Raw genomic sequence first — 14,866 nt, 5'->3', positions numbered from 1 at the left:
TAAATACATGAAATTTTGGTTTATTAAATAATTAATTTTGTTAAATTGGACTGTACTTTTTTAAATATTGAAGTTTTTAAAGATATAAGCTCATCCTGATGTTACGCTAATCATAAGCTTTCATTTGAGTACCCACATCAATTTTTCATATATTTTTCATATATACATATATATATAATATATATAAATATATGAAAAAATGATGTGGGTACTCAAATGAAAGGTCTCGATGAGTGTAACATCGGGATGAGCTTATATATTTAAAAATGTCAATATTTCACAAGATACAAGTTCATTTCTTAATTAATGAAAATTTAGCATATATTTAACAATTTAAAAAAATTTTTTTAAATGAAAAATTGAAATTTTTTAAAAATAATTTTTTTTTTATTTAATAACATTAAACTTTGATATATTTTTCATATATTCATACATATAATATATATTTCAAAAATATAAGCTCATCCTGATGTTACACTCATCGAGAGCTTTCATTTGAGTACCCACATGCATTTTTGATATATTTTTCATATTTACATATATATAAATATATGAAAAATTGATGTGGGTACTCAAATGAAAGGTCTCGATGAGTATAACATGAAGATGAGCTTATGTCTTAAAAAATGTCAATAATTCACAAGATACAAGCTGATTTCATAATAAAAATGTAATTGTAATTAATTAAAATTTCCCTTTATTAAATAATGAATTTTGTTAAATTGCACTGTAATTTCTTGAATATTGACATTTTTAATGATATAAGCTCATCATGATGTTACACTCATCAAGAGCTTTCACTTGAGTACCCACATGCATTTTTGATATATTTTTTATATATAGATATATATAATATATATAAATATATAAAATATATGAAAAATTGATGTAGGTACTCAAATGAAAGGTCTCGATGAGTATAACATCAAGATGAACTTATATCTTTAAAAATGTCAATATTTCACAAGATACAAGGTAATTTCTTAATTATTGATTATTTAAAATATCTAGCGATCTGAAAGCCGAAGACAAGGACAGGAGACTCTTAATAGAAGTCTGGGACTGGGACAGGACGTCGAGGAACGATTTTATGGGTTCATTGTCCTTCGGTATTTCGGAATTAATAAAAGCCCCTGCCAACGGGTGGTACAAGCTGCTCACGCAAGAAGAGGGAGAGTTCTATAATGTCCCTGTGCCCGAGGAAGGCGTCGATCTAGCGGAGCTTAAATTAAAAATGAGGGTAAATTATTCATTCAACAATTGTTAACAGCAGGAGCAATTATAATTATTTAATTAATGAATTAATTTATTTAGAAAACTTCAGTTACGAAGAAAACGCCGACACCGCAAGACAGAGAAGTACCTCACAATATGGGTAAAAGTGATTTAATAAGAGCCTCGGACTTTAACTTTCTTATGGTACTTGGAAAAGGAAGTTTCGGTAAAGTTTTGCTGGCTGAACGCAAGGGTACGGATGAATTGTACGCGATTAAAATATTAAAGAAGGATATTATTATTCAAGACGATGATGTCGAGTGTACGATGGTGGAGAAACGTGTTCTTGCATTGTCGCACAAGCCACCGTTTCTTGTACAACTTCATTCCTGTTTTCAAACCATGGTAAACAATTGCTTTTACCACCTTGCAATTATTTTTTAATCACTTATAATAATTTTTTTATTTTTTTTCAAGGATCGGCTGTACTTTGTAATGGAGTACGTAAACGGCGGAGATCTTATGTTCCAAATACAGCAGTGTGGAAAATTCAAAGAGCCTGTAGCAGTGTAAGTAATCAATGAAATAAAATATTGAGCTGCCATATGATTTTAAAATAAGCAATTATTTATACAATATAAATTATTTAATTATTTGTAGATTTTATGCGTCTGAAATAGCCATTGGACTTTTCTTCCTTCATTCTCGCGGAATAGTCTACCGTGATTTAAAATTAGACAATGTCCTGCTGGATCAGGATGGGCATATTAAGATTGCCGATTTTGGAATGTGCAAAGAAGGCATTACTGGCGACAGAACGACCAAAACATTTTGTGGAACACCTGATTACATTGCTCCTGAGGTTATTTTATTTTTTATTTTTTATTTTTTATTTTTTATTTAAAATTTTCATTTTTTATCTTAAATTTCTTGTTTAAAATTTGAGAATTTCAATTTTTTATCTAAAAATTTCTTCTTTAAAATCTTTTAATTTAAATTTCTTATTTAAAATTTTTATTGTTGATTTTTTATTTTAAATTTCTTATTTTAAATTTCTTATTTAAAATTTTTTATCTAAAAATTTCTTCTTTAACATTTTTTGTGAAAAATTTCTTCTTTAAAATTTTTATCTAATATTTCTTGTTAAAGATTTTTAAATTTAAATTATTAAAATTAATTAATAGTAAAATTTTATATTTAAAATCTTTTAATTTAAATTTCTTATTTAAGATTTTTATTGTTGATTTTTTATTTTAAATTTCTTATTTAAAATTTTGAAATTAAAATTTTTTATCTAAAAATTTCTTCTTTAACATTTTTTATCTCAAAATTTCTTCATTAACATTTTTTATTTATAATTTTAAATTTCTTTTTAAAAATTGTTTAATTTAAATTTCTTACTTAAAATTTTTATTTTCGATTTTTTATATAAAATTTCTTCTTTAAAATTTTTTAATTTAAATTTCTCATTTAAAATTTCTTCTTTCAAATTTTTTATTGAAAATTTCTTGTTTAAAATTTTATAATTGTAATTAATTAATTTTTAAAAAAATTAAACAGATAATTCTCTACCAACCGTACGGAAAATCAGTGGACTGGTGGGCGTACGGAGTATTACTGTACGAAATGCTGGTAGGTCAGCCGCCATTTGACGGGGAAGATGAAGAAGAATTGTTCGCAGCAATCACTGATCACAGCGTTAATTACCCCAAGAGCTTATCCAAAGAATCTAAAGAAGCTTGCAAAGGCGTAAGTTATCCAAGTTTCTGTAAACCCCACGCATTTATTACGCCCGTGACTTTATTTGTAATTGAGTTCTCAAGAGTCTGATTATGGTGAATCTCCGAGAAGTTTTAATTCCAACTTTAAGTTGGCTCGATTAAGGGTGAATTGACAGTCAAACTTTTACAGATTCAGTGATTTATTTATATAAGTCTAAAATATTTTATAATTTTATATGAGTTAAAATACTTAATAAATTTATTATTTGCAGTTTTTGACTAAAAATCCAAGCAAAAGATTGGGATGTGGGCATCGTGGTGAAGATGATGTAAGAGGACACGCATTTTTCCGTCGAATTGATTGGGAGAGAATTGAAAACCGGGAAGTTCAGCCGCCGTTTAAGCCCAAAATCGTAAGAATCTATTTTTTCTTTTTAGTGTTTAATTTAAAATTAATTTAAAATAAAATATTTTTTAAACAGAAACACAGAAAAGATGTCAGCAATTTCGACAAACAATTTACGTCCGAAAAAACCGATCTCACACCAACAGACAAACTTTTTATGATGAATCTGGATCAAACAGAATTCATGGGCTTTTCGTATTTAAATCCAGAGTACATTCAACATATTTAAATAAATTTATTGGATTAAAGCAAGCAGAACAATCACCACTATGGTTATTATTATTATTAAAATTAAAATTAATAAAGAAGAATAGTATTATAAGTCATATAGGTGACTATCATCGCGTCGTTAACCCCAAATACTTCTCAATATTATTATCATATATGTCTATAAATACATATATTTTAATATCTAATCATTGTCATTTTTAAAATATAAATACAACTGTTATTATGTTCTCTCTTTTCTCCTCGCTTAGTCAATAATTGGCAACTTCTCTCAGCTATTTTTCTTTATTTAATTAATAAATTTTTATTAAAGTCTAAAAATATCGAAAGTATAAAGAAAAAAAAAAAGATGATACTGGATATAATCCTAGATTATACTCAGTGATATCTAGAGTGAAAAAAAATTTCACATAATAGCTAGTATAATCTAGATTATACTGAGTGATATCTGGATTATAATCATTATAATCTGTATTATACTCCGTATAATCTTGGATTACACTCCGTATAATCTTGGATTACACTCCGTATAATCTTGGATTACACTCCGTATAATCTTGGATTACACTCCGTATAATCTTGGATTACACTCCGTATAATCTTGGATTACACTCCATATAATCTTGGATTACACTCCGTATAATCTAGGATGATATCCAGTGTCATCTTTTTTTTTTTTTTTTTCGTTTAATTAAAATTGAAGAAAAAAAAATAAAATTTTATTTTTAATCAGCGAAGAGAAAAAGAGTGAAAATAATTGAAAAAAAAAGTTTATTTGTTAATTAAAAAAAAGTAAACTATATTTATTTATTTATTTTCTTAATTAAAAAAACTAATAAGTAAAATTATTAATTGTATATAAAACTATTTCTAGCTAAAAAAAAAAATGTAAAAAAAGAAATTTATGTTAAAGTATTGTTGCGTCGACTTTTTTGAAAGCTCAAGTTTCAAGTTTAAAGAGTGGCTGTGGTATTATCAGTCAAATTATCATTACATATATTTATGCAGAATTTAAATATATCTAATAGAAACTTTTAAAAAATATATTAATAAATAAATATTTAATAATTAAATGTATACTCTCAAAACAAATTATAGTATTACACTTAAATTATTAAATAAAAATTATTAAGAAAGAGATTAATCAATAAATAATTAATAGGTAATTAAATAAATAAATTTATAAATTTTCTCTCTCGCTTATTTCTATATTCATTCTTTTTATACACTCCAGTGTTCTAATATATATATATATATACATATGCAATAGGCATTATTATATTCAATTGCCAAAATAAATTATGTAACAATAACAATGATAATAACTCTAAATATTTAAAATCAACAAAATAAAAGATTAACTTTTATTTTTTAAAATTGATAAGGATAATTGTTTTGTTGAAGGTAAGAGCTTAAAGTTGGTGCTTGTTATGATCTCTGGCTCGCATATTTTTAAACGAGCAAACTGATCTTTTCTCATAATTATTATTATCATAATTATAATTATTATTAAGTTATTTAAGAAATATAGTTGATATTAATATTATTCAATTTTAGTATCAATATTCTAGTAATATTACAGAAAATTATTTATTAATTGAGGTTTGTCTTAAAAAAATATTTATTTTGTAATTTTTTTTTCTAAAGACAAATTTAATTAAAAATTAAAAATTCAATTTTTTTTTTTAATAATTATTTTTCAAAAAAAAAATTTTGTTTTCTTATAAAAAAAATTAAAATTAATTCAAAAATGAACTAATTAATTAATTAAAAAAAAATTTATAAAAAAAATTAAAATTTTTTTAGAAATAAATTAATTAATTAATTAAGAAAAAAAAAGTAAAATTAATTTTTTTTTAACAAAAAAATTTAATTTTATTCCTTGAAAAAAATATAAAAATTATATTAATTAACAAATAATGTAAGTAAAAATTAAAAAAAAAATTTGATTGAATAAATTAAAAAAAAAACAATGTTATAAAAAAATAAAATTTTGTTTAAAAAATAATCATTAATTAATTAATTAAAAAAATTAATTTAAAAAAAAAAGTTATAAAATTAATTTTTTTTTTTAAGAAATTTAATTGATTTTATTATATTTAAAAAAAATATGAAAATTTTATTAACAAAAAAAAATTTTTAAAAAACTTTAATGTTTTAAAAAAATAAATTAATTAATAAAAAAAAAAATTAAGAAAAACTTCAATTAATAAATAATTACTCTGTAAATTTGAAAACGCGGGTGAAATATAAATTTAAAATAAAAATTGAAAGCAATTTAAAAAAATACATGAAGAATGGAAATAAATTGTTCATTATCGCATATCTTAAGAGTACCTTTTTTGTAGTTCCAGGAAGCGATATATTGTACGTAGATATGAACTTCTGAAAGTGATAATATCAGACAACGGACAATTTCTTCTAAACTCACTCGATATAAATTTAAAAAATAATAAAGCATTCTTTAATAAAAGTACTATTGTCCGGTGCTTAATATTTTCACTTTCTCTTTTATAGAAATTCTAAGCTAGTTGTTATTAGACACCTGATTTAATTATGTACAGGCATTATTTGACAGATCTCAGAGTTTTAATTTATAGTAAAAAAAATTCCATGGCAAGAATAATATTGTTTTATTTTAAATTAGCGTTTCATAAATTGTCCTAGATTTCTTCAGAATAATAAGAGCCATTGAAACGTTGATTAAGAACGCTGTCTAATAATGCCTTTGATACTACAGAACTTATAAATATTATTAAAAATATACATATGTATTTAAATCATCCAAATGTCCATTAAAGCGCATTAATTAAAGACGACGCGCGGATAAAATTGTTAATTCTCGGGAAATAAATTTCTTAAATAAATTATTTTATTTTTATTTCTTCTCTAATTAATTTATTAATTTATTTATTTAATAATAGACGAACGCGTTGCGCCCACAGATTATATATGTAAATTTTCTATTTATATATCTAAATATATATATATATAGATATATATATATATATAAAACTAAATCTATTCTTATATAAATCAATCATACAATTATATTACATGAGTCTTCCACGTGTACCGCTCGCGTGCTTCCCTCTAATTAGAGTTAATTAAAGTTCTATTATTTATCCAGTGTCGTCTTTCATGTTAATGCTATTTCAATTTTTCATCTTAAATATGTTTAATGTTTTAAAATTATATACAATATTTTATTTTATTGTAAGAAAACACCGAAAGAAGAAGAGTATACTGGGTATCATCCCAGATTATACTCAGTGATGTCTGGATTATACTCAGTGATATCTGGACTATAAAAAGTATAATCTCGGATTATAATCAGTATAATCTTGGATTATAATCAGTATAATCTTGGATTATAATCAGTATAATCTTGGATGATACTCCGTATAATCTTGGATTATAATCAGTATAATCTTGGATGATACTCCGTATAATCTTGGATTAAAATCAGTATAATCTTGGATGATACTCTGTATAATTTTTGATTATACTCTGTATAATTTTGAATTATAATCTTGGATAATAACCTTGAGTTATAATCTTGAATTACAATTTTGGATTATAACCTTGAATTATACTCTTGGATTATAATCTTGAATGATACTCTTGAATTATAATCTTGGATTATACTCTTGGATGACAATCTTGGATTATACTCCGTGTAATCTTAGATTATAATCATGAATAATACTCTTGGATTACAATCTTGGATTATAATCTTGGATTATACTTCGTATAATCTTGGATTATACTTCGTATAATCTTGAATTTTAATCTTGGATTATACTCCGCATAATCTTGAATTATACTCTTGGATTACAATCTTGGATTATAATCTTGAATTATAATTAGTATAATCTTGGATTATAATTAGTATAATCTTGTATTATACTCAGTATAATCTTATTCTTTCCGTAAAAAAAATAATAATTAGATATTAATAAATAAATAAATAAATAAATAAATAATGAAGTATGTAAAGCTTTTACTTCTTTACAAGTTGTAATTCTATTGCTCTTGTGTATTACTGATTAATTATTAATCATTACATATTTAATTAATAAATACGTCATATATTCTTGTGAAAATAATATATATATGATATTTTAACATGTTTCTGTGCATTTATAAAATTAAAATAAAAATGTTCCGAATCATGTAATTTAATTATTATTATTATTATTATTATTATTATTATTATTATTATCATTATTATTATTATTATTATAGCAATAATTCACATCGTTATTATTTAAAAAAAAAATAAAAACTGTCAATTCTACAATAAATAACGATATAACTTATTTTTATGATTATTTATTTAATTATAAATTTTATTGACAACAATCCTTAATTATTAACAATACATTTTTGGGGTATGCAAAATTTAAAGTTATAAATATAGTTTTGATTAAAATTTTAAAAAATAAATTTTAATTTATATTATAAAAAATTATTTAAAATTTGCACACCTTTAGAAAATAATAGTGATTTTTTTATCGAATTAAATTTGATTAATAAAAATAATACTTAATAATAAAATATGGACTAGATATTTTAGTTAAAAACAAAGAATAAAAATTTTCATTATTCAACAAAATAAATAACTATTATCATATACTTTTTTTTTGTTCATATATGCTAGACTTTCTGTCCTTGAAATTAATAATAATCACTGTGATATTGTCCAAAGAACCTCTGAAACAGAATAACAAAAATTATTATTATTTATTAAAGAAATAAATAAAATTTTGCTTTATTAAATAATAAATTTTGTTAAACTGCACTGTAATTTCTTAAATATTGACATTTTAAAAGATATAAGCTCATTTTGATGTTACACTCATCAAGAGCTTTTATTTGAGTACCCACATCAATTTTTGATATATTTTTCATATATACATATATATAATATATATTTTAAAAATATAAGCTCATCCTGATGTTACACTCATCAAGACCTTTAATTTGAGTACCCACATGCATTTTTCATATATTTTTTATATATACATATATGACATATATATAAATATATAAAATATATGAAAAATTGATGTGGGTACTCAAATGAAAGGTCTCGATGAGAGTAACATCAAAATGAGCTTATATCTTAAAAAATGTCAGTATGTCAACATTCTTTAAAAATGTCAATGGTTCTCAAGATATTAGGTCATTTCTTAATTATTGATATTTTTTAAGATATAAGCTCGTTTTGATGTTACACTCATCAAAAGTCTTCATTTGAGTACCCACATGCATTTTTGACATATTTTTTATATATTTATATATATAATATATATAAATATATAAAATATATGAAAAATCGATGTGGGTACTCAAATGAAAGGTATCGATGAGTGTAACATCAGGATGAGCTTATATCTGTAAAAATGTCAATAGCTCTCAAGATACAAGGTCATTTTATCTTATAACGATCAAAATTTTTCTTATTCTTTTAATAATATAGATTAAAATTAGTTATTATTTAATACAAATATTTTAAATACCTGTAATAACTTTGAAGCGTAATACTCTTAGCCCCATAAAAAGGTTCGTCAAGTCGCTGCTTAATAAAAGCGACAGCTTCCTCATTACTAAAAGTATCCCAGAGCCCATCGGAAGCCAGGATCAAAAACATAGGATCGTGGTCATCGAGATCGAAGGTCAGAATATCCGGATCGGCTATGACATACTTCTTGTCCTTCAGCGGGTAATCCCCGAGGGCCCTGGACGTGGCCAAGATCCCAGCGACCCTCCAGACACCGTTGAAGGTCACAAGTCCTCCAGCCTTGTTGATCCTCTGCCTCTCGCGCTGTTGCTGAGGCTTGTGGTCGAATGACAGAGGAATCGCATTGCCTTTGCTGTCACACATGACCCCTCTGGAGTCCCCGACATTAGCCACGATCAGTTTATTGTCATCCAGGACTACGATAAGCGCCGTTGACCCAGCGACATCTAGCCTCTTTTTTGCGGCGTCTATCAGTAAGTAATCAGCAGCCAGAACCTCGTCTGTAAGTAATTTCTGGTAGTTTATTTTCTTTTTACCATCACTGCTGCTACTATTACTGCTATTGTTATTATTGGTGTCTATTTCGAGGTAGCTAGTGATGTCAACAGGTTGGAGTTTCTTTGCACTCCTCAACCCGGGCTTGACTTCGCGGGTTATTGCACGAGGTAAGCTCTCCAACTTGCCCAGCAGCTCCGGGTCTGTTATTGTCTTGTTCTCCATGCAGTCGTCGGTGTGAGAAGCGCTGACTGTTTTTTTAAAGGACTTTCTTCGCATGCTCCACTGGTCTTCTTTTTTCTCTGATTTTTCGTCATTTTCTTGCGGTTCATCGATTTTTACTACTGGGACTGTTTCTTTCCCGGAGATTATGTTCTTTAGCTCTATCACTTTGCTGTTTATGTTTGGAATTAATTTATCGCGGGCATAGTCCGCTGCGAACTGTCAATAAATTTATTTTTTATCAAGAAATAACTAGCAACCTTATATTAAAATCATTATAAATAAATTTTGGTTTATTTAATAATGACTTTTGGGAAATTGAACTGTACTTTCTGAAATATTGACGTTTTTAAAGATACAAGCTCATCCTGAGATCACACTCATCGAGACCTTTCATTTGAGTACCCACATGCATTTTTGATATATTTTTCATATATATTTATATATAATATATATAAATATATAAAATATATGAAAAATTGATGTGGGTACTCAAATGAAAGGTCTCGATGTGTGTAACATCAAGATGAGCTTATATCTCTAAAAATGTCAATATTTCACAAGATACAAGGTCATTGGTTAATTATTGATATTTTTTAAGATATAAGCTCATCTTGATGTTACACTCATCAAAAGCTTTCATTTGAATACCCACATGTATTTTTGATATATTTATCATATATACATATATATATATATAAATGTATGAAATATATGAAAAATTGATGTGGGTACTCAAATGAAAGGTCTCGATGTGTGTAACATCAATATGAGCTTATATCTTAAAAAATGTCAATATTTCACAAGATACAAGATCATATCTTAATTATTGATATTTTTTAAGATATAAGCTCATCTTGATGTTACACTCATCAAAAGCTTTCATTTGAGTACCCACTTGCATTTTTGATATATTTTTCATATATACATATATATAAATATACAAAATATATGAAAAATTGATGTGGGTGCTCAAATGAAAGCTCTTGATGAGTATAACATCAAGATGAGCTTATATCTTTAAAAATGTCAATAGTTCACAAGATACTAGGTCATTTCTTAATTATCTATCTATAGAGCATTTTTGAATGCAGCCTAAACATCTATCATAGTAAATTGACTATTCGGAAAAATCAACAATTTTGCCTTTTTTTTTGAAAATTAATTTAGCTGATAATAATTTAAAAAAAAAAATAATTTAAGGCCAAAAAAATGACATTTAAAAATTCAAAAAAATTAAAAATACAATTTTTTTATAATAATACTCCTAATTTTTAGTTAATTTTGAAAATAAATAAATACTTTTCTTAATTTTCCAGATGTGAGAATAATTATTTTTTATTACCTCACCACCATGACCATCAAAAACAGCAAAAACTGACACTCCAGTCCTGTTAATATCACTATTAACTATAAACCGGTCCTCCATATGATCTCTGTGACCTTGAACTGCATAAACTGCGACATTGTTCTGCTCGAGTTCCCAGCTGATTTTATCACCAGCATTGACATGATTAACCAGATACTGTAGCTTGGATACCTTTAAAAAAATAATCATCACCATAATTTCTAATTTAATTATCAATTAATAAATAATCACTTTGAAAATTACCATAAATAAATTTAAATAATTGTAAAAAATAAATAAATGACAAAAGAAACCTTAGAATTAGTTTTGTAGACGGTATAATGAAACTTGTTAATTAAACTCCGACTCCAAGTATCAACCGCTTGAAGGTAATAAATAATAATGAATATAATTGCGCCACACAAGACAATTTCGGGTCTGAGAGCATAATAACGCATCAGTTTCCAAAAATAAACCAATGGTGCATTAATCCCAGCAGGTAATAGCCCTCCAACAGCAATTTTTGACATCAGCTTCATGTGGGATAAATATGTCTAATAATAATAAAACAATTATTAAATAAAACATTAATTTAATTTAATTAATTGAAAAATAAATTAATAAATACCTGGTAAATTATTTTGTCTTCTAATTCATCATCCATTTTTTTTTTAACACTTGTTAAACTAATTAATCAATTCTTTTTTTGTATAAAAATAAATTGTTACTTTACTTTTAATTTTTTATTTTTATTTTGACTTCAATTTTTACATTTTTATGTATTTATGTGTGAGTACGTGAAAAATGAGACAGCATAACAGCTCGACGCGACCTATCGATACAAAATGACGTCGATTATTCAAAATTTCGAGTTTTAGCGCCTCTAGCGGCGGAAAATAAAAACACAAATTAAAAAATATTCGGTTAAAAACATGGTGGGTGTTTATTGTGTTTTTTTTTATGAAATTATGTGCATATAATTACTTATATTTTAATTATAATTATTATTATAGCTCATTTATGTAAATTATAATTAATTAATTGTAAATTTGACGGTAAATTGACCAAAATTGCATGAAAATTAGGTTAGCCGACATTTAAAAACTTTTATTGAAAAAATGACTGCAAAAAAAAAAGAAAAAAAATTTTTACTTGTAAAAAAAACTTTAAAAATTGTAAGTGCAATTTTTAAAAAATATTTTTTTTGTTCGTATTTAATTATTAAAAAAAAAAAACAAAAAATTAAAAAAGTCGGCTAACTTTAATATCATGAAATTGCTTATAGTTATTTTGCTGACACTGAAGTTGGTGATAAAAATATTTTTAGAATTTTTTAGTAATTAAATTATTATAAAAAAAAAATTAATTAAAGTTTCACAAGTGAAAATTATTAAAAATTACAAGTGAAAATTTTTAAAAGCATTTTTTTATTGTAATTTATTTGATAAAAAAATTTTTAAAATTAACAGCTGACGGCTAACTTCAGTATTATTTAAATTTCGAGTTTCAGCGCCTCTAGCGGTGGAAAATAAAAACATAAATTAAAAATTATTCGGTTAAAAACATGGTGGGTGTTTATTGTGTTTTTTCTTGCAATTATATGCATATATTTTTATTATAATTATAATTATATGCATAGATTTTAATTAAATATTATAATATTATTATTAATATATTATAATAATATAAAACTTATAGTTTAATTAAATATTTTAAGTTAATCGGCGTTTAAAAACTTTTTAATTTTTTTTATTGACAAATGATTTCAAAAAAAAAAAAACAAGGTTTATTTGTAAAAAATTGTAAGTGCAATTTTAAAAAAATATTTTTTTTTGTTATAATTTAATTATTAAAAAAAAATAAAAAATTTTTAAGTGTCAGCTAACTTAATTTTCATTTCAAGTTTTGACAGATGTTAAGAAATTTTTTAGAATTTTATAGTAATTAAATTATTATAAAAAAAATTAATTAAATTAAAGAGTTCTATAAGTGAAAATTATTCTAAATTACAAGTGAAAATTATTAAAAGCATTTTTTTATTGTAATTTATTTGATAAAAAAATTTTTTAAATTAACAGCTGACGGCTAACTTCAGAGTTATTCAAATTTCGAGTTTCAGCGCCTCTAGCGGCGGAAAATGCAAACACAAATTTAAAAAATTCCGTTAAAAACATCGTGGATTTTTATTGTGATCTTTTTATGAAATTATATGCATATAATTACATAAATTTTAATTATAATTAATTATTATAATAGATAATTGTAATTAATCGTAAATTTAACGTTAATTTGATAGAAATTGCTTATTGTCATTTTGCTGACAATGAAAATTAATTTAGCCGACATTTAAAAACTTTAAAAATTTTTTTTTATTTTAAAAATGACTACCAAAAAAAAGAAAAACAATTTCTATTTGTAAAAAACTTTAAAAATTGCAATTTTATTTTAATTTAATTATTAAAAAAATCAAAAAATTAAAATTGTCGGCTAGCTTCAGTATTATATAAAGTTTTGACAGATAAAAATTTTTTTAAAATGTTTTGGCAATTAAATTATTATAAAAATAATTTAATTAAAAAGTTCAACAAGTGAAAATTTTTAAAAATGACAAGTGAAAGTTTTTTGAAGTATTTTTTTATTGTAAGTGATTGTTAAAAAAATTTTTAAAAATGACAGCTGACGACTAGCTTCAGTATTATTTGCTACGAGGAATATCTGCGCACCGAGAGTAATTAATGGTAAGTCATTTTTGATTATTTAAAACAAAGCAAATGATAATTTGTTTTTTTTTTTCAATACAAATGTTTAAATTATGTGTCACAAAAAATAGATGAAATTTAATTTATCATGAAAATTAATTTAGCAGATATTTAATAATTTTTATAACTTTTGTTAACAAATAATAATTATGGCAAAAAAAATAAAAAAACAAAAATGACATGTAGAAATTTTAAAAAATAAAAAATGCAATTTTTTTAAAATAACTTCTTAGAATTAATTTAATTTTTAAATAAAATTAAAAATTTGTGACAGCTAACTTTAATGTCATTAATTTAGCAGATAATTAATAATTTCAAGAATTTTTTTTAAAAATAAATTATAAAAAAAAATTGACAAGAAATTTAAAAAAATGTCATAATTTATTTATTAAAAAAAAACTTTAAAAATTATTAAATATCTGCTAAATTAATTATCATTAAAGTTAGCCGACGTTTTTAATTTTTTGATTTTTTTTAATAATTAAATTATAACAGAAAAATATTTTTTAAAAATTGCACTCATAGTTTTTTAAAAATAAAATTTTTTTTTATTTTTTTGTCACAATTTTTTCAATAAAAAAAAAATTCTACACATTTTTAAATGGCTAACTAATTAATTAATTAATTATCAACAATCGTGGTATTTTAATTATCTAATAATTAAAATGTAAGAAATAAAACAAAAAAATTATATAACTATAATTTTTATTATTACATTTGATCATTGGATTACTGATAACAAATAATGAAACAATTATTCAATTAAATGTAAAAAAATACAACTATATCGCGCTCATAATAATCCATTCGCTCATTACTTAAAAACTTGGAAGAAAATTATAATAAATAATACAGTAATAAAATAAAATATCTGCTAAATTAAATAATTAGGTTTTTGATACAAATAAAATAAATAAAAAGTAATCCTTAGGTTACAGCAATTTA

General features: G+C 23.7%; 2 protein-coding genes across 9 annotated transcripts in view; one reads left to right on the top strand and one right to left on the bottom strand.

The window, feature by feature from the left end:
- Positions 1-4,263, top strand: part of LOC123271007 (protein kinase C, brain isozyme) — a 49,479-nt gene extending 45,216 nt beyond the window's left edge. For all 7 annotated transcript variants that reach the window (XM_044737213.1, XM_044737218.1, XM_044737217.1 and 4 more), the window contains 7 exons: positions 1,012-1,240; positions 1,315-1,620; positions 1,693-1,784; positions 1,876-2,077; positions 2,776-2,964; positions 3,209-3,349; positions 3,419-4,263. In XM_044737213.1, the coding sequence (XP_044593148.1) occupies positions 1,012-1,240; positions 1,315-1,620; positions 1,693-1,784; positions 1,876-2,077; positions 2,776-2,964; positions 3,209-3,349; positions 3,419-3,571 (1,312 nt within the window). In that variant the 3' untranslated portion in view covers positions 3,572-4,263. The remainder of the gene's footprint in view (positions 1-1,011; positions 1,241-1,314; positions 1,621-1,692; positions 1,785-1,875; positions 2,078-2,775; positions 2,965-3,208; positions 3,350-3,418) is intronic.
- A 3,911-nt stretch (positions 4,264-8,174) lies between these two features.
- LOC123271008 (protein phosphatase 1L) lies at positions 8,175-11,830 on the bottom strand. Of its 2 annotated transcripts, XM_044737219.1 has the most exons (5): positions 11,791-11,830; positions 11,477-11,716; positions 11,160-11,354; positions 9,096-10,033; positions 8,175-8,286 (listed from the first exon to the last, which is right to left on the bottom strand). In XM_044737219.1, exons 1-5 carry the CDS (start codon positions 11,824-11,826, stop codon positions 8,202-8,204), a joined length of 1,494 nt encoding a protein of 497 aa, XP_044593154.1. In that variant the 5' UTR covers positions 11,827-11,830; the 3' UTR covers positions 8,175-8,201. The 2 variants fall into 2 exon arrangements, with proteins under 2 accessions (XP_044593154.1, XP_044593155.1); XM_044737220.1 differs by lacking the exon at positions 11,791-11,830 and having other exon boundaries at positions 11,427-11,542.
- Between the last annotated feature and the right edge of the window lie 3,036 nt (positions 11,831-14,866).

The sequence above is a fragment of the Cotesia glomerata genome, linkage group LG8, assembly GCF_020080835.1.
Source record: "Cotesia glomerata isolate CgM1 linkage group LG8, MPM_Cglom_v2.3, whole genome shotgun sequence".
NCBI lineage: Eukaryota > Metazoa > Arthropoda > Insecta > Hymenoptera > Braconidae > Cotesia > Cotesia glomerata.
Note: the sequence above shows the minus strand (reverse complement) of the source record. Positions and strands in the feature narration are given on the sequence as shown.

Excerpts from the sequence above, each read along its gene's own strand:
- LOC123271008 (XM_044737219.1), bottom strand. The coding sequence starts at position 11,826 with ATGGATGATGAATTAGAAGACAAAATAATTTACCAG. Across the intron at positions 11,717-11,790 it reads AAGACAAAATAATTTACCAG|ACATATTTATCCCACATGAA; the intron begins GTATTTATTAAT and ends TATTATTATTAG. Across the intron at positions 11,355-11,476 it reads TCTACAAAACTAATTCTAAG|GTATCCAAGCTACAGTATCT; the intron begins GTTTCTTTTGTC and ends ATTTTTTTAAAG.